General features: G+C 42.6%; 1 protein-coding gene across 1 annotated transcript; it reads right to left on the bottom strand.

The window, feature by feature from the left end:
• Positions 1–1,330: 1,330 nt before the first annotated feature.
• LOC115205837 (clarin-1-like) lies at positions 1,331–20,886 on the bottom strand. Its single transcript, XM_029772198.1, has 3 exons — positions 20,304–20,886; positions 3,743–3,922; positions 1,331–2,381 (listed from the first exon to the last, which is right to left on the bottom strand). The coding sequence occupies exons 1-3, from the start codon at positions 20,554–20,556 to the stop codon at positions 2,116–2,118; spliced, it is 699 nt and encodes a 232-aa protein (XP_029628058.1). The 5' UTR covers positions 20,557–20,886; the 3' UTR covers positions 1,331–2,115.
• Between the last annotated feature and the right edge of the window lie 2,370 nt (positions 20,887–23,256).

The following is a 23,256-nucleotide window of genomic DNA, read 5'->3' as shown; positions in this document are numbered from 1 at the left end:
TAATTGAGGTAATACGTACACTACCGTTCAAACGTTTGGGGTCACTTTGAAATGTCCTTGAAAGTTTTTTTTTTCCATTAAAATAACATCAAATTGATCAGAAATACAGTGCAGACATTGTTAATGTTGTAAATGACTATTGTAGCTGGAAACGGCTGATTTAATGGAATATCTACATAGGCGTACAGAGGCCCATTATCAGCAACCATCACTCCTGTGTCCCAATGGCATGTTGTGTTAGCCTTTTAAAATGATAAACTTGGATTAGCTAACTGATCATTAGAAAACCCTTTTGCAAGTATGTTAGCACAGATGAAAACTGTTGTCCTGATTAAAGAAGCAATAAAACTGGCCTTCTTTAGACTAGTTGAGTAACTGGAGCATCAGCATTTGTGAGTTCGATTACAGGCTCAAAATAACCAGAAACAAAGACCTTTCTTCTGAAATGCAGTCTATTCTTGTTCTGAGAAATTGCCAAGAAACTGAAGATCTCGTACAACGCTGTGTACTACTCCCTTCACAGAACAGCACAAACTGGCTCTAACCAGAATAGAAAGAGCGGGAGGCCTCGGTGGACACCTGTGCAAGTACATTAGAGTGTCTAGTTTGAGAAACAGACGCCTCGAAAGTCCTCAACTGGCAGCTTCATTAAATTGTACCCGCCATAACACCAGTCTCAACGTCAACAGTGAAGAGGCGACTCTGGGATGCTGGCTTTCTAGGCAGAGTTGCAAAGGAAAAGCCATTATCTCAGACTGGCCAATAAAAATAAAAGATTAAGATGTGAAAAATAACACAAGACACTGGACAGAGGAACTCTGCAGGTTAAAATATCAAAACAAACTCTGAACCAATTATATTAAATTTGGGGACAGGTCGAAAAGCATTAAACATTTATGGCAATTTAGCTTGCAAATTCGTCCTACTTAGCTAGCTTGCTGTTGTTAGCTAATTTGTCCTGGGATGTAAACGTTGAGTTGTTATTTTACCTGAAATGCACAAGGTCCTCTACTCCGACAATTAATCAACACATAAAACGGTCAACCGAATCATTTCTAGTCATCTCTCTTCCTTCCAGGCTTTTTCTTCTTTGGACTTTATATGGCGATTGGCATCTCATAGTTACCATGACGACTGACCGAACTCAGCTCATCTTTCAATCACCCACGTGGGTATAACCAATGAGGAGATGGCACGTGGGTACCTGCTTCTATAAACCAATGAGGAGATGGGAGAGGCAGGACTTGCACTGCGATCGGTGTCACAAATAGAACTGACTACTATTTTATCCCTTGGCAATGCAGGCGCGCGTGAGCAGTGGGTGCAATAATTGAATAACGTATGTTGAAATTTATTTTGCAACGCTCGCACATGCGAGCGATGTGGTCAGCATGTCAGACTTACATCAATAGAATATAAATCTACAACAAATCTAAATAGCTCTACACATTTCATAAAATAAATGTTGTATTAGGAATGATCATCATTAAAACCATTCAAATTGGCAAGTCACATGATTCTGAATACATAATCTGACTAAACAATGAAGCGACATGACCTCTAGGATTTCTAAATATGTAAGTAAAAACCAATATGAAGCACAAGGGATAGAGAAACTGCTCTGTTTAAGTTGTACAGTTGTGGTCTTTCAATACATTTCGGGGGCACTAATGAAACACACACGGTATCTATTCTGGTCAATCAATCGTCACATACTGTTTAACAGTCCCCCTTCATTGATAGAACTTCAGACTGCCAAGGGAGGGACTGCCAATTCTTGGACAAACCTGATAAAAGGAGTGGAACCAAACAAAGTCTCTGCTTTTCTACAGCCGAGTGAAATCCTGGCCTTTAATTGGCCCACCGCCTAACGAGATATCACCAATTAATATGACACAATGGAAAGAAAAACAAGACCCCTCCCACCGCTTGTCATGGGAAGGGGAATAGAAGTGGCTTAGGATGGTCACATTTGCTTGGACCTTACAACAGCGCATGGGCACCAAGGAGCTATGGCCCCAAGTCTCCCATTGAGACATGCCAATAGCCGAGGCTCAGTGTCACTAGAATGGGGGGGGCCCAGCCAGCGGCCACACAAACAAACAAAAGCCCTGGTCAGTACATGAGATCTGATGCCCCAGTGTTGACGTTCGACTCTTTGGCCTCCTGGAAGGGGAACTGGATCCCGGCCACACGGATCAGCAGGATGTTAAGGCCATGGACGAGGAAGGTGAGGAAGATGAGCCAGAAGGAGTGGTCGAATTGCTCTGTGTGCGTCTTGTACATAAACGTGCCCTCGTTGAAGTTGGCAATGTGGTCGGACAGCCGGTGAAGTTTCACCTCGGAAGCAAACAGAATCATCACCAGGCAGCTGCAGAGGCCTGTTCAGAAGGTCAGACAGACAGACAGGCACACAATATTATACTATTACAGTTGACAACACTGGGAGTTAAAATAAGAAGTCAAAGGCATCCAAATGATCAGTTACTGTAAACACGTTCCTATAAGGCAAAATACCTTTTCCCTCCCTCACCACATTAAAAGGAAATATGTTAATGCTACAATAGTTGCAATCACTAAAAGGTTACCAAAACAATTAAGCATAGGTCATTCACTGCAGCGAGAGATTTTAATTATCATGGTGACATGTTTCACATAATCGTAAAAATCGGTTCATTGATCAGATGAATCCAAACTTGCATTCTAGTGTAAACCTGGCAAGCAGTTTTGATTGAATAGGCCCCCTAAGGTAGGGCCTCGGTTCCAGATAACTGAAAAATATCTCCTTTTAACTCTGGTGCTGTTTTTCTTAAATTGTGCCATTATTTGGATGGGAGGTCAAGTAGCCCACTGTCTCCTGATGAGATGGTAGGCTACTGGATACTGGTTTTAAAGCTGAAAAAGGCAATAGGGAAGTGGATCCTTTTCGCAATAACGTACAGCCGACCACTCATGGCTTGGCTGTTGTGTTTGAATGACTGATATGCACTTATAACTAATATTGAAGTGTTGAAGGACACCTTTGTTGGACCCCAATCATGTTCTCTATAGCAGTGGTTCTCAACCTTTTTTGGTTACTGTACCAGCATGAGTCTTCTCAAGTACCCAGTGTATAGGCCAAGTACCCCTGGTTGAGAACCACTGCTCTATCGCCCCGTTTATACATGGAGCTAACATTCGTTCTGATCTTGTCCACATTTTGATTGGGCCCACATTTTCAGAATTATTGGTCCCTTGCTGTATGCAAATTATTTGAGATTTATTTTAAGACACAATGGTGCCACCTGTCAATGATTTTAGAGGGCGGGATAATGATCATTTAAATTGTTTCGCTAGGTCTACAATTGTAATATATCCAGACACAATGTGTGCCTGACTACCTTCAGAGGTGGTCAGGAAGAGCTGATACAATCAGATCACCAGGAGTCTTTTAATTGTGTATACATATCTAACAATGTGGAAACCCTCACAGAAAAATTACACGTTAAACGTGGCTCCTGTTTAGTCTACTGCGAGCTATTTATATCTGAAGATGGAATGCATGTGTGTAATAGAGCCGTTTACCTGTGATGTGAGCGGTGTGTTAGATTTTGTGTTTATGTTGCAGAGTATGGGGGGCTTGTGCTTAGCCAATTTTCATATGGTAGGCTGCTTGTTCACAACTTAGAAGGTGATTCGGCTACCATGTGAAGGATAGCACCCTAGAAAGAAAAATAAGATGTTATTTTTTTTTTGTGCTTACAGCAGACGAAGTTCCAGAAGTAGAGTCCCAGGGGTCCGTGCAGAGTCTCGTAGGGACTACCAAAGGCGTTGTACATAAAGAAGCCTGTGGCCACAAAGGAGAAGAGGATGAGCACTCCGCAGAAGAAGATCACAGTGACGTGAAGACTGGCTGGGATGACGTCCACCAAGTTCGGAAAAACTACAAGGAGAGGGACAATATGGAGAGGTGTGGGAATATTCTATAATTATTAAACAGTAAATAGTATTTTTTCCCCCCACAACTTTCACATGATGAAACACATGCATGAGTCTGTGTTCTACTTGTTTAATGTGCAAGGCAGATGGAGCAAACCATCAGAGAACAAATTGTTTTTTGTTCATCTAAAAAGTCATCATAATGGTTAGTAAGCCTGCCGGTCAAGCGAAAAGATAATGTGTGTGTGTGCCAAATCTCATTAGTGAACAGTTGCTGATGATGCATGTGTCACGGTCCAATAAAGATTCAGTCCATTGTGCTTGTGTAGGATTCTTGTTACTGCAACCTCAAAACATGTACTGCTGAGTTATAAGAGATGCCCTCTTATGAATGGCCAATTAACCTAGTTGAAGGCAGTTGGGTTTCCCCTGTAAGGCTAGCCTACATGATTTTGATAACGGGTTCTCTTTACTCCATTTACATTTCTCCTCTCGCTTTGTTTGATTTGAGTTTGTTGTTAGCACTAAATAATAATGTTCTGCTGACATTTCAAAACATGTCAACTTCAAATTAATCATCTCCAGCATGTGAAAACCGTGGATTTCTATGTTTTATAGTCAAAAAGATGAACACCAGATAAAAATAAAACATTCCTGATTTTAACCAACTATGAGTTGGCAAAGTAAAGTAATGTCAAATGCATTTCCACTATCTTTTTAACTAAAAAACATAGAAATATGCAGTTTTCACATACATTAATGGTGGGGTAGTGCTGTAGATGATAAATATGAAGTTTAAGGTATTTCTACCACTGAGGGTAGGCTATGTGTGCATTTACACGTGGTCATCAGGGCTCCATGACCCACATGTGTGTACAGGCTTACTGTATGTGTAGCCTAGTCTAGTCTCATCAGAGATGTGACTGTTCAATCAATTTTCCAATACCTTGAACAACAGAGGTCAATTTTACAGCAGCGTTATACTTCTCCGCAGCCTGTAAATCTATTATCATAAAACAGGTTGCTTGGATCTAGGATTCTGATTGGTTGATAGTAGGGAGTTATAGCACAACAATGCCACATCCTCCAGGTAATGCCTGTTAACAGTTCCATTAGATTATCCCACAGCCCAGCCAGTCAATGTATAAACTTAATCTCCCCTGGAAAAAAGTGTTTAGACAATATTTCCTCATGCCACTAGGCTAGCATTTGTGACCAGATTCAGGATAGTAGGCATTTGATGCCATTTCCTACACAGTAGGACCATTTGATTTTGTATTTATTGAATTTTTTCCAGAAATGCCTTCTTGAACATGTAAACTTTCACATGCCTTAATTACAAACTTGTATGGGATCTGTAAATATGAATAAAACATTTAAATTACTAGCCTAGTTTAGCCAAGAAGAGAGCACTGAGCTTTTTAGAGAAAAAGAAAGGCAGGATCCATGATCGGCAAGAGATAATGGAGGGGGATAATAGGGTTCCCACTAGACAGCACAGTGACAAAGTAAAAATTGTCTATAATTGTAAAAATGGGGAAAATAATTGCTTTTTGGTATTCATTTAAGTTTAGGCATAAGGTTAGCAGTGTGGTTAGGTTTAAAATCGTATTTAAAGAACATAAAACCCTGCCTATTTCTACAATTTATGACTTAACTAGTGACAATCGGATAATAGAGAGACAACTTTTTGGAGGGCAATGCCATGCTGACTCATGCAATAACACGGGAATTCTTAAAGAGATAGGTGGGGCTAAGGCTTAAGCGGATGTAGACAATGCTGAACGGGCATAAACAAAGATGAGCTCTCCAGTGTGGAAATTATTAAAGTGCATTTTCTCCTACATGTCTCTAAAGTGGGTTAACAAGTTGATCGCATTTCAAAGCAGCATAACTTTCCAATGTTTCCCCCAACTACCATTTTGAATTCTGTACTTTTATAAAATGTTTGGTTTGAGGGGGCCTCCCGAGTGGCACAGCAGTCTTAGGAATTGCATCGCAGTGCTAAAGGCATTACCACAGACCCGGGTTCATTCCCGGGCTATGCCACAACCGGCTGTGACGGCACAGTTGGCCCAGCGTTGTCCGGGTTTGGCCGGAGGTGCTTTACTTGGCTCATCGCGCCCGAGTGACTTCTTGTGTTGAACAGTGTTTCCTTCGACACATTGGTGCTTCTGGGTTAAGCTGGAGGGTGTTAAGGAGCGCGGTTAGGTGGGTCATGTTTCGGAGGACGCATGACTCCACCTTCGCCCCTCGGGGAGTAAAAAAATAAATACGTGTTTGGGTTTGTTTAAACTTTGCTGTCTGCCTCTCCGACCTGTGGAGCAAAGTTTATTTTGCGATTTCCACCGTGCCATGCATATAAAACGTGACGAGATGAACAGCTTCTCTGAGCCAGGTAAATTAATTTATCAGGATCATTATAATGGATATAGCCAAAGACACTATATATACAAAAGTATGTGGACACCCCTTCAAATTAGAGGATTCGGCTATTTCCGCCTCACCCATTGCTGACAGGTGTATAAAGTCAAACATACAACCATGCAATCTCTATAGATAAACATTGGCAGTAGAATAGTCTTACTGAAGAGCTCAGTGACTTTCAACATGGCACCATCATCGGATGCCACCTTTCCAACACGTCAGTTCGTCTAGTCACCTTACCCCTAAACATATCTACCTCAATCGCTCCAGTATCCCTGCACATTGTTAATATGGTATTGAAACTGACCCTGTATATAGCTTCTTACTTTGTGTTCTTATTTCTTATCTTTATTTCTAGTGTTTTTGTTCTACCTTGTGTTATTGTTAGTGCTACATTGATATTGATTACAGCATTGCTGGGTTTGGAGCTGGCAAGAAAAGCATTTCACTGTACTTGTCCATGTGACATTAAGATTTGAAAAACTTGAAACATTGTACTGTTGGCTAAACATATTGGTAAATAGACCTAGACTTTTCTCCAACCAACGTAGCCCTACCCAGCGAATTTAAGCTAACATTATCCCCTTTTCAACATTGTTTTTTTAGAGTTTTTAATCACAATTGCTGCTGACATACTTTATAGGCTACATTGATTGATGGACCTCAAATTGTCTAGCTAGCAAATAAAAGATCCCGTCATGACTAGTTAACAAGCTAACTTTAAGGGGATAAACCAGATGGCTATATCCAAATATTGTTTGATTTCCTTGCCATCTATAGTGGCAATGACAGTAGTCTGACTGACAACTTTACCAGGATGAGGACTTGCAATGTCAAGCTCTTTCTAAAACCCTAACCTCTGATGAAGAAACCTAAATGACAAGTTTTTTGTTTAGCTAGTTAGCTACATGCCAAATGGATAGTCTACCCTCACGTATCTGAAAATATATGATTAATTTATGTTTACAGATCACGAAAAGCATGCAGTTAATAAACTCAGCAAAAAATAAACGTCCTCTCACTGTCAACTGCATTTATTTTCAGCAAACTTAACATGTGTAAATATTTGTATGAACACAAGATTCAACAACTGAGACAAACTGAACAAGTTCCACAGACATGTGACTAACAGAAATTGAATAATGTGTCCCTGAACAAAGGGGGGGGCGTCAAAATCAAAAGTAACAGTCAGTATCTGGTGGCCTGCATTAAGTACTGCAGTGCATCTCCTCCTCATGGACAGCACCAGATTTGCCAGTTCTTGCTGTTACGTTACCCCACTTTTCCACCAAGGCATCTGCAAGTTCCCGGACATTTCTAGGGGGGAATGGCCCTAGCCCTCACCCTCTTATCCAACAGGTCCCAGATGTGCTCAATGGGATTGAGATCTGGGCTCTTCGCTGACCATGGCAGAACACTGACATTCCTGTCTTACAGGAAATCATGCACAGAATGAGCAGTATGGCTGGTGGCATTGTCATGCTGGAGGGTCATGTCAAGATGAGCCTGCAGGAAGGGTACCACATGAGGGAGGAGGATGTCTTCCCTGTAACGCACAGCAGTGAGATTTCCTGCAATGACAACAAGCTCAGTCCGATGATGCTGTGACACACCGCCCCAGACTATGACGGACACTCCACCTCCAAATCGATCCCGCTCCAGAGTACAGGCCAGGGTGTAACGCTCATTACTTCGACGATAAACATGAATCCGACCATCACCCCTGGTGAGACAAAACCACGACTCGTCAGTGAAGAGCACTTTTTGCCAGTCCTGTCTGGTCCAGCGACGGTGGGTTAGGCAATATCGGTGCCAGTGATGTCTGGTGAGGACGTGCCTTACAACAGGCCTACAAGCCCTCAGTCCAGCCTCTCTCAGCCTATTGCGGACAGTCTGAGCACTGATGGAGGGAATGTGCGTTCCTGGTGTAAGTCGGGCAGTTGTTGTTGCCATCCTGTACCTGCCCCGTAGGTGTGATGTTCGAATGTACTGATCCTGTGCAGGTGTTGTTACACGTGGTCTGCCACTGCGAGGACGATCAGCTGTCCATCCTGTCTCCCTGTAGCGCTGTCTTAGGCGTCTCACAGTACAGACATTGCAATTTATTGCCCTGGCCACATCTGCAGTCCTCATGCCTCCTTGCAGCATGCCTAAGGCATTTTCACGCAGATGAGCAGGATCCCTGGGCATCTTTCCTTTGGTCTTTTTCAGAGTCAGTGGAAAGGCCTCTTTAGTGTCCTAAGTTTTCATAACTGTGACCTTAATTACCTACCGTCTGTAAACTGTTAGTGTCTTAACGATTGTTCCACAGGTGCATGTTCATTAACTCTTTATGGTTCATTGAAGATGAAGATCTGAAGTTATTTGGATTTTTATGAATTATTTTTGAAAGACAGGGCCCTGAAAAAGAGACATTTCTTTTTTTGCTGAATTTAGCTGTATAACTCTGATGATAGAGCTAAATCTGGAATAATCTGAAAAGTGTAGTTCGGACTATGCATTTCTAGTTCGAACTACACACGCTCTTCAAGAGGTGATGATATTAAAGCCAAATAGCTAATGATTATTTAACAATCCCTTGAAAACGGCATGTAGTTGTCAATGGTTTTAGCGGAGCTGGGGGTCTCTTTGCCCCCCAGCAGCCAAAATCGAACGCTCTGCACCTTATGACATTTTATTGATAATGAACTATGACTATTGAATAGCAACCATTACAAATATAATGGATAGACTGAAGAAAAAGACAGACTTAATTTCTTAGAACAAGAATAGACTGACGAGTTTCAGAAAAAAAGGTATTTGTTTCTGGCCATTTTGAGCTTGTAATCGAACCCACAAATGCTGATGCTCCAGATACCTAACTAGTCTAAAGGGCAGTTTTATTGCTTCTTTAAATCAGAACAACAGTTTTAAGCTGTGCTAACATAATTGCAGAAGGGTTTTCTAATGATCAATTAGCCTTTTTAAAATGATAAACTTGGATTAGCTAACACAACGTGCCATTGGAACACAGGAGTGATGGTTGCTGATAATGGGCCTCTGAACGCCTGTGTAGATATTCCATAAAAAATCTGCCGTTTCCAGCTACAATAGTCATTTACAACAATATCTACACTGAATTTCTGATCAATTTGATGTTATTTTAATGGACCCCAAAAAATTATTTCATAAAACAAGGACATTTCTAAGTGACCCCAAACTTTTGAACGGTAGTGTATATACAGTGGGCTCCAAAATTACTGGCACCCGACTGCCAATGCACAAACAATACTTTAAGAAATATAAACAATATAATTAGAGATAAACTGAAATACCAACATGTGAGAAATACTGTACTTTATTAATGTTTCAATGGAAGACACCAAAATCATTTATTGATTTAATTAAAAATCGATGTCCTCCAAATCAAGGTTTCACAATTAATGGCACCCTTAAATATTATTGTAAATAAAATCTACCAAAATGAAACCAGGAATTAAATCTACTTATTTAAGTTTATCTAAGTCTTAAGGAACTACATTGAGCCATTACATCACTTGCTGTTTCACTAGGGTATAAAAATGAGGTAACACACATGCAATATCCCTTTGTTATCCAACCCCATGAAGAAAACAAAATAACTGGCAGTTCAGAAGAGACAGATTGTCACTGACCTTCATAAATCTGGTAATGGCTACAAGAAGATCCACAAACGATTGAGCCCTGTCAGGTCAATTCTTAAAAAATTCTAAAGATATGGAACAGTTGAAAACCTCATGGCTAGAGGACGCAAATGCATTTTGCCCCCCCCAGGACAGGGAGGATGGTGAGAGAAGCAACAAAATCCCCAAGAATCACTGTGAAAGAATTGCAGGCCTTGGTGGCGTCTTGGGGTCACCAGGTTTCAAAAAGCACCATCATGCAAACAAAGGTTTCTGTACCAAATATTAAGTTCTGCTTTTCTGATGTATCAAATACTTACATTTACATTTAAGTCATTTAGCAGATGCTCTTATCCAGAGCGACTTACAAATTGGTGCATTCACCTTATGATATCCAGTGGAACAACCACTTTACAATAGTGCATCTAAATCTTTTGGGGGGGGGGGGGAGGGTTAGAAGGATTACTTTATCCTATCCTAGGTCTTCCTTAAAGAGGTGGGGTTTCAGGTGTCTCCGGAAGGTGGTGATTGACTCCGCTGTCCTGGCGTCGTGAGGGAGCTTGTTCCACCATAGGGGTGCCAGAGCAGCGAACAGTTTTGACTGGGCTGAGTGGGAACTGTGCTTCCTCAGAGGTAGGGGGGCCAGCAGGCCAGAGGTGGATGAGCGCAGTGCCCTCGTTTGCGTGTAGGGACTGATCAGAGCCTGAAGGTACGGAGGTGCCGTTCCCCTCACGGCTCCGTAGGCAAGCACCATGGTCTTGTAGCGGATGCGAGCTTCAACTGGAAGCCAGTGGAGAGAGCGGAGGAGCGGGGTGACGTGAGAGAACTTGGGAAGGTTGAACACCAGACGGGCTGCGGCGTTCTGGATGAGTTGTAGGGGTTTAATGGCACAGGCAGGGAGCCCAGCCAACAGCGAGTTGCAGTAATCCAGACGGGAGATGACAAGTGCCTGGATTAGGACATGTGCCGCTTCCTGTGTGAGGCAGGGTCGTACTCTGCGAATGTTGTAGAGCATGAACCTACAGGATCGGGTCACCGCCTTGATGTTAGCGGAGAACGACAGGGTGTTGTCCAGGGTCACACCGAGGCTCTTAGCACTCTGGGAGGAGGACACAATGGAGTTGTGCTTCTTTCACATGCATTGCTTGCTGTTTGGGGTTTTAGGCTGGGTTTCTGTACAGCACTTTGAGATTTCGATATACGAAGGGCTATATAAATAAATTTGATTTGATTTGAGTTGTCAACCGTGATGGCGAGATCATGGAAAGTGCAGTCCTTCCCCGGGAGGAAAAGCAGCTCCGTCTTGCCGAGGTTCAGCTTGAGGTGGTGATCCGTCATCCACACTGATATGTCTGCCAGACATGCAGAGATGCGATTTGCCACCTGGTTATCAGAAGGGGGAAAGGAGAAGATTAATTGTGTGTCGTCTGCATAGCAATGATAGGAGAGACCATGTGAGGATATGACAGAGCCAAGTGACTTGGTGTATAGTGAGAATAGGAGAGGGCTTAGAACTGAGCCCTGGGGGACACCAGTGGTGAGAGCACATGGTGCGGAGACAGATTCTCGCCACGCCCCCTGGTAGGAGCGACCTGTGAGGTAGGACCCAATCCAAGCGTGGGCCACGCCGGAGATGCCCAACTCGGAGAGGGTGGAGAGGAGGATCTGGTGGTTCACAGTATCAAAGGCAGCAGATAGGTCTAAAAGGATGAGAGCAGAGGAGAGAGAGTTAGCTTTAGCAGTGCGGAGAGCCTCCGTGACACAGAGAAGAGCAGTCTCAGTTGAATGACCAGTCTTGAAACCTGACTGATTTGGATCAAGAAGGTCATTCTGAGAGAGATAGCAAGAGAGCTGGCCAAGGACGGCACGCTCAAGAGTTTTGGAGAGAAAAGAAAGAAGGGAAACTGGTCTGTAGTTGTTGACATCGGAGGGATCGAGTGTAGGTTTTTTGAGAAGGGGTGCAACTCTCGCTCTCTTGAGGACGGAAGGGACGTGTCCAGTGGTCAAGGATGAGTTGATGAACGAGGTGAGATAAGGGAGAAGGTCTCCGGAAATGGTCTGGAGGAGAGAGGGGGGGATAGGGTCAAGCGGGCAGGTTGTTGGGCGGCCGGCCGTCACAAGTCACAAGATTTCATCTGGAGAGAGAGGGGAGAAAAAGGTCAAAGCATAGGGTAGGGCAATGTGAGCAGGACCAGTGATAGAAAGTGGACCAGCGGTGTCGTTTGAACAGTGAGAGACAGAATAACAAAGAAAATATCCATAAAAACGCATGTCAAAAATGTTATAAATTGATTTGCATTTTAATGAGGGAAATAAGTATTTGACCCCCTCTCAATCAGAAAGATTTCTGGCTCCCAGGTGTCTTTTATACAGGTAACGAGCTGAGATTAGGAGCACACTCTTAAAGGGAGTGCTCCTAACCGCAGCTTGTTACCTGTAAAAAAGACACCTGTCCATAGAAGCAATCAATCAATCAGATTCCAAACTCTCCACCAAGACCAAAGAGCTCTCCAAGGATGTCAGGGACAAGATTGTAGACCTACACAAGGCTGGAATGGGCTACAAGACCATCGCCAAGCAGCTTGGTGAGAAGGCGACAACATTTGTGTGCGATTATTCGCAAAAATGGAAGAAACACAAAAGAACTGTCAATATCACTCGGCCTGGGCCTCCATGCAAGATCTCACCTCGTGGGGTTGCAATGATCATTAGAACGGTGAGGAATCAGCCCAGAACTACACGGGAGGATCTTGTCAATGATCTCAAGGCAGCTGGGACCATAGTCACCAAGAAAACAATTGGTAACACACTATGACGTGAATGACTGAAATCCTGCAGTGCCCGCAAGGTCCCCCTGCACAAGAATACATATACATGCCCGTCTGAAGTTTGCCAATGAACATCTGAATGATTCAGAGGACAACTGGTGAAAGTGTTGTGGTCAGATGAGACCAAAATGGAGCTCTTTGGCATCAACTCAACTCGCCGTGTTTGGAGGAGAAGGAATGCTGCCTATGACCCCAAGAACACCATCTACACCGTCAAACATGGAGGTGGAAACATTATGCTTTTGGGGTGTTTTTCTGCTAAGGGGACAGGACAACTTCACCGCATCAAAGGGACGATGGACGGGGCCATGTACCGTCAAATCTTGGGTGAGAACATCCTTCCCTCAGCCAGGACATTGAAAATGGGTCGTGGATGGGTATTCCAGCATGACAATGACCCAAAACACACGGCCAAGGCAACAAAGGAGTGGCTCAAGAAGAAGCACATTAACCTGTTGGGGATAGAGGGCAGTATTTGCACGGCTGGATAAAAAAACGTACCCGATTTAATCTGGTTACTACTCCTGCCCAGAAACTAGAATATGCATATAATTATTAGCTTTGGATAGAAAACACCCTAAAGTTTCTAAAACTGTTTGAATGGTGTCTATGAGTATAACAGAACTCATATGGCAGGCAAAAACCTGAGAAGATTCCAAACAGGAAGTACCCTCTCTGACCATTCCTTGGGCTTCTTGGCTCTGTTTATTGAACATTTAGGATCTTTGCTGTAACGTGACACTTCCTACGGCTCATAGGCTCTCAGAACCCGGGAAAAAGCTGAATGATGTAATTCCAGCCGCTGGCTGAAAAACTTTAGCGCATTTGGATGGTGGTCGATCAGAGGGCCATCAGACTGAGGCTCATGCACGAGGGGATCCCATGCTTTTATTTTCACTCTCTTTGTACTAAAAAACGATTTCCCGGTCGGAATATTATCGCTTTTTCACGAGAAAAATGGCATAAAAATTGATTTTAAACAGCGGTTGACATGCTTCGAAGTACGGTAATGGAATATTTAGAATTTTTTTGTCACGAAATGCGTCGTGCTCGTCACCCTTCTTTACCATTCGGATAGTGTCTTGAACGCACGAACAAGGATATTTGAACATAACTATGGATTATTTTGAACCAAACCAACATTTGTTATTGAAGTAGAAGTCCTGGGAGTGCATTCTGACGAAGACAGCAAAGGTAATAACATTTTTCTTATAGTAAATCTGACTTTGGTCAGGGCTAAACTTGGTCGGTGTCTAAATGGCTAGCCCTGTGATGCCGGGCTATCTACTGAGAATATTGCAAAATGTGCTTTCACCGAAAAGCTATTTTAAAATCGGACATAGCGAGTGCATAGAGGAGTTCTGTATCGTTTTCACTGAGTCGTGGCTCACGACGACATGGATAAAATACAGCTGGCGGGTTTTACGCTGCATCGGCAAGATAGAACAGCTGCCTCCGGTAAGAAAATGGATGTCGGTCTGTGTATATTTGTAAACAACAGCTGGTGTACGAAATATAATATTAAGGAAGTCTCAAGGTTTTGCTCGCCTGAGGTCGAGTATCTCATGATAAGCTGTAGACCACACTATTTACCAAGATAGTTTTTAATATATATTTTTTGTAGCTGTCTATGTACCACCACAAACCGATGCTGGCACTAAGACCACACTCAATGAGCTGTATAAGGCCATAAGCAAACAGGAAAACACTCATTCAGAGGCGGTGCTCCTAGTGGCCAGGGACTTTATTGCAGGGAAACTTAAATTAGTTTGACCTCATTTCTACCAGCATGTTAAATGTGCAACCAGAGATTACATTTTTTTTTTAAACTCTAGACCAACTTTACTCCAACACAGAGACGCATACAAAGCTCTCCCTCGCCCTCAATTTGGCAAATCTGACCATAATTCTATCCTCCTAATTCCTGCTTACAAGCAAAAACTAACGCAGGAAGCACCAGTGACCATGTCAATAAAGAAGTGGTCAGATGAAGCAGATGCTAAGTTACAGGACTGTTTTGCTAGCTCAGACTGGAATATGTTCCAGAGTTCTTCCTATGGCATTGAGGAGTACACCGCAGCAGTCACTGGCTTCATCAATATGTGCATCGTTGATGTCGTCCCCACAGTGACTGTACGTACATACCACAATCCAGAAGCAATGGATTACAAGCAACATCCGCACTGAGCTAAAGGCTAAAGCTGCCGCTTTCAAGGAGTGGGACTCTAACACGAACGCTTATAAGAAATCCCGCTATGCCCTTTGACGAAACATCAAACAGGCAAAGCATCAAAACAGGACTAAGATTGAATCGTACTACACCAGCTCCGACACTCATCGGATGTGGCAGGGCTAGCAAACTATTACAGACTACAAAGGGAAGCACAGCCACGAGCCTACCAGATGAGCTGATTTACTTTTATGCTCGCTTCGATGCTAGCAACACTGAAGCATGCATGAGAGCATCAGCATTTCCGGATGACTGTGTGATCACTCTCTCCATAGCCGATGTGAGTAAGACCTTTAAAGAGGTCAACATTCACAAGGCCGCAGGGCCAGACGGATTACCAGGACGTGTACTGCGACATGCGCTGACCAACTGGCAAGTGTCTTCACTGACATTTTCATCCTGTTCCTGACAGTCTGTAATACCAATATGTTTCAAGCAGACCACCATAGTCCCTGTGCCCAAGAACACTAAGGTAACCTGCCTAAATGACTACTGACCCGTAGCACTCACGTCTGTAGCTTTGAAAGGCTGGTCATGGCTCACATCAACACCATTATCCCAGAAACCCTAAATCCACTCCAATTTGGAAACCGCCCAACAGATCCACGGATGATGCAAACTCTATTGCACTCCACACTGCCCTTTCCCACCTGGACAAAAGGAACACCTACGTGAGAATGTTCTTCATTGACTACAGCTCAGCGTTCAACACCATAGTGCCCTCAAAGCTCATCACTAAGCTAAGCTCTAATGAACTGATCCTCTGCAGGAGAGGTAACTCTGGGTCTTCCTTTCCTGTGGCGGTCCTCATGAGAGCCAGTTTCATCATTGCGCTTGATGCTTTTTGCAAATGCACTTGAAGTTCTTAAGAATGTTCTGCATTGACTGACCTTCATGTCTTAAAGTAATGATGGACTGTCGTTTCTCTTTGCTTTTTGAGGTGTTCTTGCCATAATATGGACTTGGCCTCTAACCAAATAGGGCTATCTTCTGTATACCACCCCAACCTTGTCACAACACAACTGATTGGCTCAAACGCATTAAGAAGAAAATTAATTCCACAAATTAACTTTTAACAAGGCACATCTGTTAATGGAAATGCATTCCAGGTGACTACCTCATGAAGCTGGTTGAGAAAATGCCAAGAGTGTGCAAAGCTGTCATCAAGGCAAAGGGTGGCTACTTAGAAGAATATCAAATATATTTTGATTTAAAAAGATTGTGGGTTACAACATGATTCCATGTGTTATTTCATAGTTTTATTCTACAATTTAGAAAATAGTCAAATAAAATAAAAACCTTGAATGAGTAGGTGTGTCCAAACTTTTGACTGGTACTGTATATACCAGGCAGTGTCAAAGGAAAGCCCAAAAAATGTTCAAATACTCCAGCCACCCTAGTCATAGACTTCTCTCTGCTACTGCACGGCAAGCGGTACCGGAGAACCAAGTCTAGGTCCAAAAGGCTCCTTAACAGCTTATACCCTCAAGCTATAAGACTGCTGAACAATTAATCAAATGGCCACCCGGACTATTTGCATTGACACGCCCCCCCCTCTGTTTTTACACTGCTGCTACTCGCTGTTTATTATCTATGCATAGTCACTTTACCCCTACCTACATGTACAAATTACCTTGACTAACCTGTACCCCGGCACATTTACTCGGTACCAGTAACCCCCGTATATAGCATCGTGATTGTTATTTTATTGTGTTACTTTTTAATTCATTTTTTTTTTACTTTAGATTATTTAGTAAATATTTTATTAACTCTATTTCTTGAACTGCATTGTTGGTTAACTTCACTAGGGTAGGGGGCAGCATTCGGAATTTTGGATGAAAAGCGTGCCCAAATTAAACTGCCTGATACTCAGGCCCAGAAGCTAGGATATGCATATAATTGGTAGAATACACTCTAAAGTTTACAAGACTGTTAAAATAACGTCTGTGAGTATAACAGAACTGATACAGCAGGCGAAAACCTGAGGAAAATCCATCCAGGAAGTACTATTATTTTGAAAGGCTGTTTTTCTATTGAGAGCCTATCCACCATACAAAGACTTAGGACCCAGTTCACGATCTCCATGGCTTCTTCTACACGTGGCCAGTCTTTAGGCATTGTTTCAGGCTTTTACTCTGAAAAATGTGGGAGATACAGCACTTTTAATGAGTGGACAGTGGAAATTTCCAGACATGAGTCCAGCGTGTGATTGGGAGCGCGCCTTTCTTGTTTCTCCTTTTCTATTGACGAAGCTTTTGTCCGGTTGAAATATTATTGATTATTTATGACAAAAACAACCTGAGGATTGATTTTAAACATCGTTTGACATGTTTCTACGAACTTTTATTGTACTTTTTTGACTTTTCGTCTGGATGATGAGAGCGCGCTTTGTGCCTTTGGATTACTGAACTAAATGCACCAACAAAACTGAGGTTTTTGGACATAAAGAGGGACATTACCGAACAAAAAGAACATTTATTGTGTAACATGGAGTCCTGGGAGTGCCACCAGATGAAGATCATCAAAGGTAAGTGATTAATTTAATCGCTATTTCTGACTTTTGTGAGTCCTCTCCTTGGCTGGAAAATGTCTGTATGGTGTTTTGTGGCTAGGCGCTGTCCTAACATAATCGCATGGTGTGCTTTCGCCGTAAAGCCTTTTTGAAATCTGACACAGCGGCTGGATTAACAAGACGTTTATCTTTAATCCTATGTATAACACTTGTATCTTTCATCAACATTTATAATGAGTATTTCTGTAATTTGATTTGGCTCTCTGCAATTTCACCGGATGTTATTTGAGACAATGCATTACTGAACATAACACGCCAATTTAAACTGAGGTTTTTGGACATAAAGACGGACTTTATTGAACAAAACAAACATTTGTGTAACATGGAGTCCTGGGAGTGCCACCAGATGAAGATCAAAGGTTAGTGATTCATTTAATTGCTATTTCTGACTTTTGTGAGTCCTCTCCTTGGCTGGAAAATGTCTGTATGGTTTCTTGTGGCTAGGCGCTGTCCTAACATAATCGCATGGTGTGCTTTCGCTGTAAAGCCTTTTTAAAATCGGACACTGTGGTTGGATTAACAAGAAGTTTATCTTTAAAATGGTGTATAATACTTGTATGTTTGAGGAATTTTAATTATGGGATTTCTGTTGTTTGAATTTGGCGCCCTGCAATTTCACTGGCTGTTGTCGAGGTGGGACGCTAGCGTCCCAATGATACCAGAGAGGTTAAGGGCTTGTAAGTAAGCATTTCATGGTAAGGTCTACAGCAGTTGTGCTCAGCGCACGTGACAAAGAACATTTGATTTGAATGTGCCCTTTTCAATTGGGTGGACTGCAACTACGAAAAACATAGCCTATAGTTAATGCAACATTTTTAGATTCTCTAAATTAGGGACCATCTCTGATAGGTATAGGACCGCAGTGTCACACATTTGAGCTTTAATGACCTAGCAAATTCAATAACTTGGAGGTGAAATATTTCACATTTCTTAGTTAAAAAATAATAATTGGTATTTCATCACCTGCCGAATAAAAAACTCTAATGGTCCTACTCCTGAAAAAGTTTATCGGACCGGATAAGCTGAAGTAAACTCGGCCAAGGACCATTAACCGGAGCCTAGAGTAATATGATTCTGCATGAAGCCCCCCCAGAGACTGAGTCCATGCTAAGACTCCGGGTCTCGAATGGAATAAGCCAAAGCCCAGTGTGTTGACTGGGTACAGTATGCCACGAGACCCTAACCCGCTTTGGTGCGCTCTGCCAACTGTTGCTTGCCAATTGTGCTTAGTTGAATCATGCAAACACTGCTGAAAATAAACATTACTGAAATGTGTATAATTGTAATGGTTCTAGTGTCTTATATGCAATGGGTGCATGGCCCACAAAAACTATGCACATGTTTATATAGATTTAGTTTATATTAATTGAGTAGCATTTAGATAACTGGTCGGTAGTTCAATCAGATTTCAACTAAAATAAGACTTATTTTTCATGATGTCAAAAATAGGCAATGTAGAAAACATCTTAATTTGGTTGTGATCAGGTTATGTCCAGACCTGATTTCAACCAGTAAAATACATCTTTATCATGTCGAATGCCCGCTGGGTAATCATTTGTATTTTATTTTTCACCTGCAAATATACTAAACAAAAATGTTTCATGAGTTGAATTCAAAGAACCCAGAAATTTTCCATACACACAATTTGTGGACACATTTGTTTACATCCCTGTTAGTGAGCATTTCTCCTTTGCCAAGATAATCCATCCACCTGACAGGTGTGGCATATCAAGAAGATGATTAAACCGAATGATCATTACACAGGTGCACCTTGTGCTGGGGATAATAAAAGGCCACTCTAAAATGTAAAATTTTTGTCACAACACAATGCCACAGATGTCTAAAATTTTGAGGGAGAGTTTAATTGGCATGCTAACTGCAGGAATGTCCACCAGAGCTGATGCCAGAGAATTTAATGTTAATTTCTCTACCATAAGCCGTTTGAGAATTTGGCAGTACGTTCAACCGGCCTCACAACCGCGTGTTGCCACGCCAGCCCAGGACCTCCACATCCGGCTTCTCAACTGGCCTCACAACCGCGTGTTGCCACGCCAGCCCGGGACCTCCACATCCGGCTTCTTCACCTGTGGCATCATCTGAAACTGCGGAGTATTTCTGTCTGTAATAAAGCCCTTTTCTGGGGCCAATCAGAATTCTGAATTCTGATTGGCTGGGCCTGGCTCCCCAGTGGGTGGGCTATGCCCTCCCAGGCCCACCCATGGCTGCGCCCCTGCCCAGTCATGTGAAATCCATAGATGAGGGCAAAATGAATTAATTTCAATTGACTGATTTCCTTGTATGAACTGTAACTCAGTAAAATCGTTAATTGTTGACTGTTGTATTTAGATTTTTATTCAGTATACTTTATTGTAAAGGAGATTTTTTTTTTACAGTCTATAAGTAGGCTTTATACTGTGCCAATCCTGCCAAGCGAATTAATGCTAAACATCACATTTGATTTAATCAAATAGATCCTTAAGTCACAGGGATAGGACTCAATTAAAACAGAGTGTAGTATATCTACAGTCATTTGAATTATTAATGGTGTGGGTAATCGCTTGTCTCATTGTTATTCACTTTTCATAATAGATACTCAAATGAGAACATGATGTTTCAACCCAGCAGTAATCTTTAAAATCACAGTTTTTCACAAACTACTCATGCAATTCACATGGACTTCTACTCACATGAAAATCTGAAGGGTCTTCCACCAAGTCCACATTGCTTCACTGTCTGTCCGTGAAAGAGACCATAGTTAACCCTACCGACAAATTTATCAAGCTCTTGTCCTGTGGCATTTACAAGTTGCGCCCCGGTTGTACACAGCATAGTCCCCTGGACCCAAAATTGCGACCCCATCGCGGCCGCAACAATGAGGACGCAACCGAAACTCAACACACCGGCAACAGAGAATATCATTTTCTTTTGACGACTTGGCATGGTGTCAGAAGAATGTGGGAAAATAATTAGTCTGACCAGTCCATGGTGTTCAATTCATCTCCAGTTGGTAGCAAATTCTTGCTGAGGCAAATGATCCAAAACGAAAACGCTAAATATCTGTGTTAAGCTATTATGACAAGTCTCATTGAAATAGCTAAATGTGTATACCGTATTGATGCTGTTCTAACGTGGACGTTGTGTATTACGTTACATTGATAGTTTTCCCCCTTGCTCATTGTTTCCAAGTAACCAAGGTTTTAAATTCGGGAGACGCTTCTCAAAGACAGCGAGATTGACGACTTTAGCCTCGGTGACCTGTTGTCTGATTGGGTACGAAGCTCATCGGTGGAGTTTATCGGCGGTTGGCATTCAATGTCATGGTGCATTACCACCACCTACTGTACTGGAGTGGGCCAGAGACGGGGAGAAAATAAATCCTACGTGGAAGCACGTTTCCCCTCGTCTCAAATATTTTGTAATAATTTTTTATCTAATGACGTTCTAGTCAGTATACTCATTCCCTGTATCCCCTTCTCCATCATACTGGATCTCATCCTCTCTCTTTCCTTCTACATTTTAGTCATTTAGCAGACACTCTTATCCAGAGCAACTTACAGTAGTGAATGCATACATTTCATACAATTTTTTTTTTTTTCCTGTGCTGGCCCCCCGTGGGAAACGAACCCACAACCCTGGTGTTGCAAACACCATGCTCTACCAACTGAGCTACAGGGAAGCTCATACTGTCGTCCGGGAACAGCTGATGCTCTCATGCATGCATCAGTGTTACTTGTTACATGGCAGTGTTACTTTCTAACCCTACCATGGGTTTGTTGTACGTCATAAAGTAGGTCTTGTCTACTACATGAGCTAAAGGACTGCAGACTCATAAACACTGCACATGAATTAGAGCAAATAACTACTCTCTTTGGCTTCACTTCCTCCACCCACTGTAAGGCCAACAGTATGACCAACAGTTCCGCCGTATTTACAGCCATATACATTTCCTGACTGCAACCCCACATTCCTGCACTACAAATGCTGACCCAGTACATCCTGTCCTTGGATCTTTTGAACCATCTGTGTAAATGGCCACAACATCCTGATATACAGTATCCAGATGTATTTTAAACAAATAAGATAAATCAACACCCTTCCCATCTTTCCGTTTTCTCTCCAACACTTTTAGATCAACTACTGGAGGCGGGAGCAGCCATGGTGGATTCACAGGAATAGCTACCACTGGACTAAACTCCCTTCCATACAGTCCCATCTTCTTCGCCTGGGTATTACCCACCCACCCAAAGCTTGTGGTCTGTCCTCCTTCATGTTCCCAGCACATCTGTAAAATCCCTTTCCAGGATCAGACACCCCATGTCCCTGTAGGTTGACCCAATAATTAATTGCCAGCTGTTGTCTCCAAATTGGCAATGGCAAATATATATATTTCATATATATATTTCACCTTTATTTAACTAGGTAAGCTAGTTGAGAAAAAGTTCTCATTTACAACTGCGACCTGGCCAAGATAAAGCAAAGCAGTGGGACTGAAACAACAACACAGAGTTACACATGGAATAAACAAGCACACTATATACAGTGTGTGCAAATGGCATGAGGAGGTAAGGCAATAAATAGGCCATAGTAGCAAAGTAATTACAATTTAGCAGATTAACACAGGAGTGATAGATGAGCAGATGATGGTGCGTAAGTAGTGATACTGGTGTGCAAAAGAGCAGCAAAGTAAATAAATGGGTGTTGTTATCATGACCAGTGAGCAGAGATAAGGCGGAGCTTTACCTAGTATAGACTTATAGATGACCTGGAGCCAGTGGGTCTGGCGACGAATATGTAGCGAGGGCCAGCCGACTAGAGCATACAGGTCGCAGTGGTGGGTGGTATAAGGCGCTTTGGTAACAAAACGGATGTAACTGTGATAGATTACATCCAATTTTCTGAGTAGAGTATTGCAAGCTATTTTGTAGATGACATCGCCGAAGTCGAGGATCGGTAGGATAGTCAGTTTTACTAGGGTAAGTTTGGTGGCGTGAGTGAAGGAGGCTTTGTTGCGAAATAGAAAGCCGATTCTAGATTTGATTTTGGATTGGAGATGTTTGATATGAGTCTGGAAGGAGAGTTTACAGTCTAGCCAGACACCTAGGTATTTTTAGTTGTCCACGTATTCTAGGTCAGAACCGTCCAGAGTAGTGATGCTGGTCGGGCGGGCGGGTGCGGGCAGCGAACGGTTGAATAGCATGCATTTGGATTTGCTAGTGTTTAAGAGCAGTTGGAGGCCACAGAAGGAGTGTTGTATGGCATTGAAGCTCGTTTGGAGGTTAGTTAACACAGTGTCCAAAGAAGGACCAGATGTATAGAGAATGGTGTCGTCTGCGTAGAGGTGGATCAGGGAATCACCCACAGCAAGAGCGACATCGTTGATATATACAGAGAAAAGAGTCGGCCCGAGAATTGAACCCTGTGGTACCCCAATAGAGACTGCCAGAGGTCCGGACAACAGGCCCTCCGATTTTACACATTGAACTCTGTCTGCGAAGTAGTTGGTGAACCAGGCGAGGCAGTCATTTGAGAAACTAAGGCTATTGAGTCTGCCGATAAGAATACGGTGATTGACAGAGTCGAAAGCCTTGGCCAGGTCGATGAAGATGGCTGCACAGTACTGTCTTTTATCGATGGCGGTTA

This window comes from Salmo trutta, chromosome 13 (assembly GCF_901001165.1).
Source record: "Salmo trutta chromosome 13, fSalTru1.1, whole genome shotgun sequence".
NCBI classification, from domain to species: domain Eukaryota; kingdom Metazoa; phylum Chordata; class Actinopteri; order Salmoniformes; family Salmonidae; genus Salmo; species Salmo trutta.
The sequence above is the reverse complement of the archived record's forward strand: the minus strand, read 5'-3'. Positions and strand labels throughout refer to the sequence as shown.

What these genes read in the sequence shown, in the direction of transcription:
- LOC115205837 (XM_029772198.1), bottom strand. Translation starts at nt 20,556, where the DNA reads ATGCCAAGTCGTCAAAAGAAAATGATATTCTCTGTTGCCGGTGTGTTG. An exon ending in AAGACCCTTCAGATTTTCAT is followed by an intron (nt 3,923 to 20,303) that starts GTGAGTAGAAGT and finishes CTCTCCTTGTAG; the next exon opens with TTTTTCCGAACTTGGTGGAC. An exon ending in CTTCTGGAACTTCGTCTGCT is followed by an intron (nt 2,382 to 3,742) that starts GTAAGCACAAAA and finishes CCTTCTGAACAG; the next exon opens with GCCTCTGCAGCTGCCTGGTG.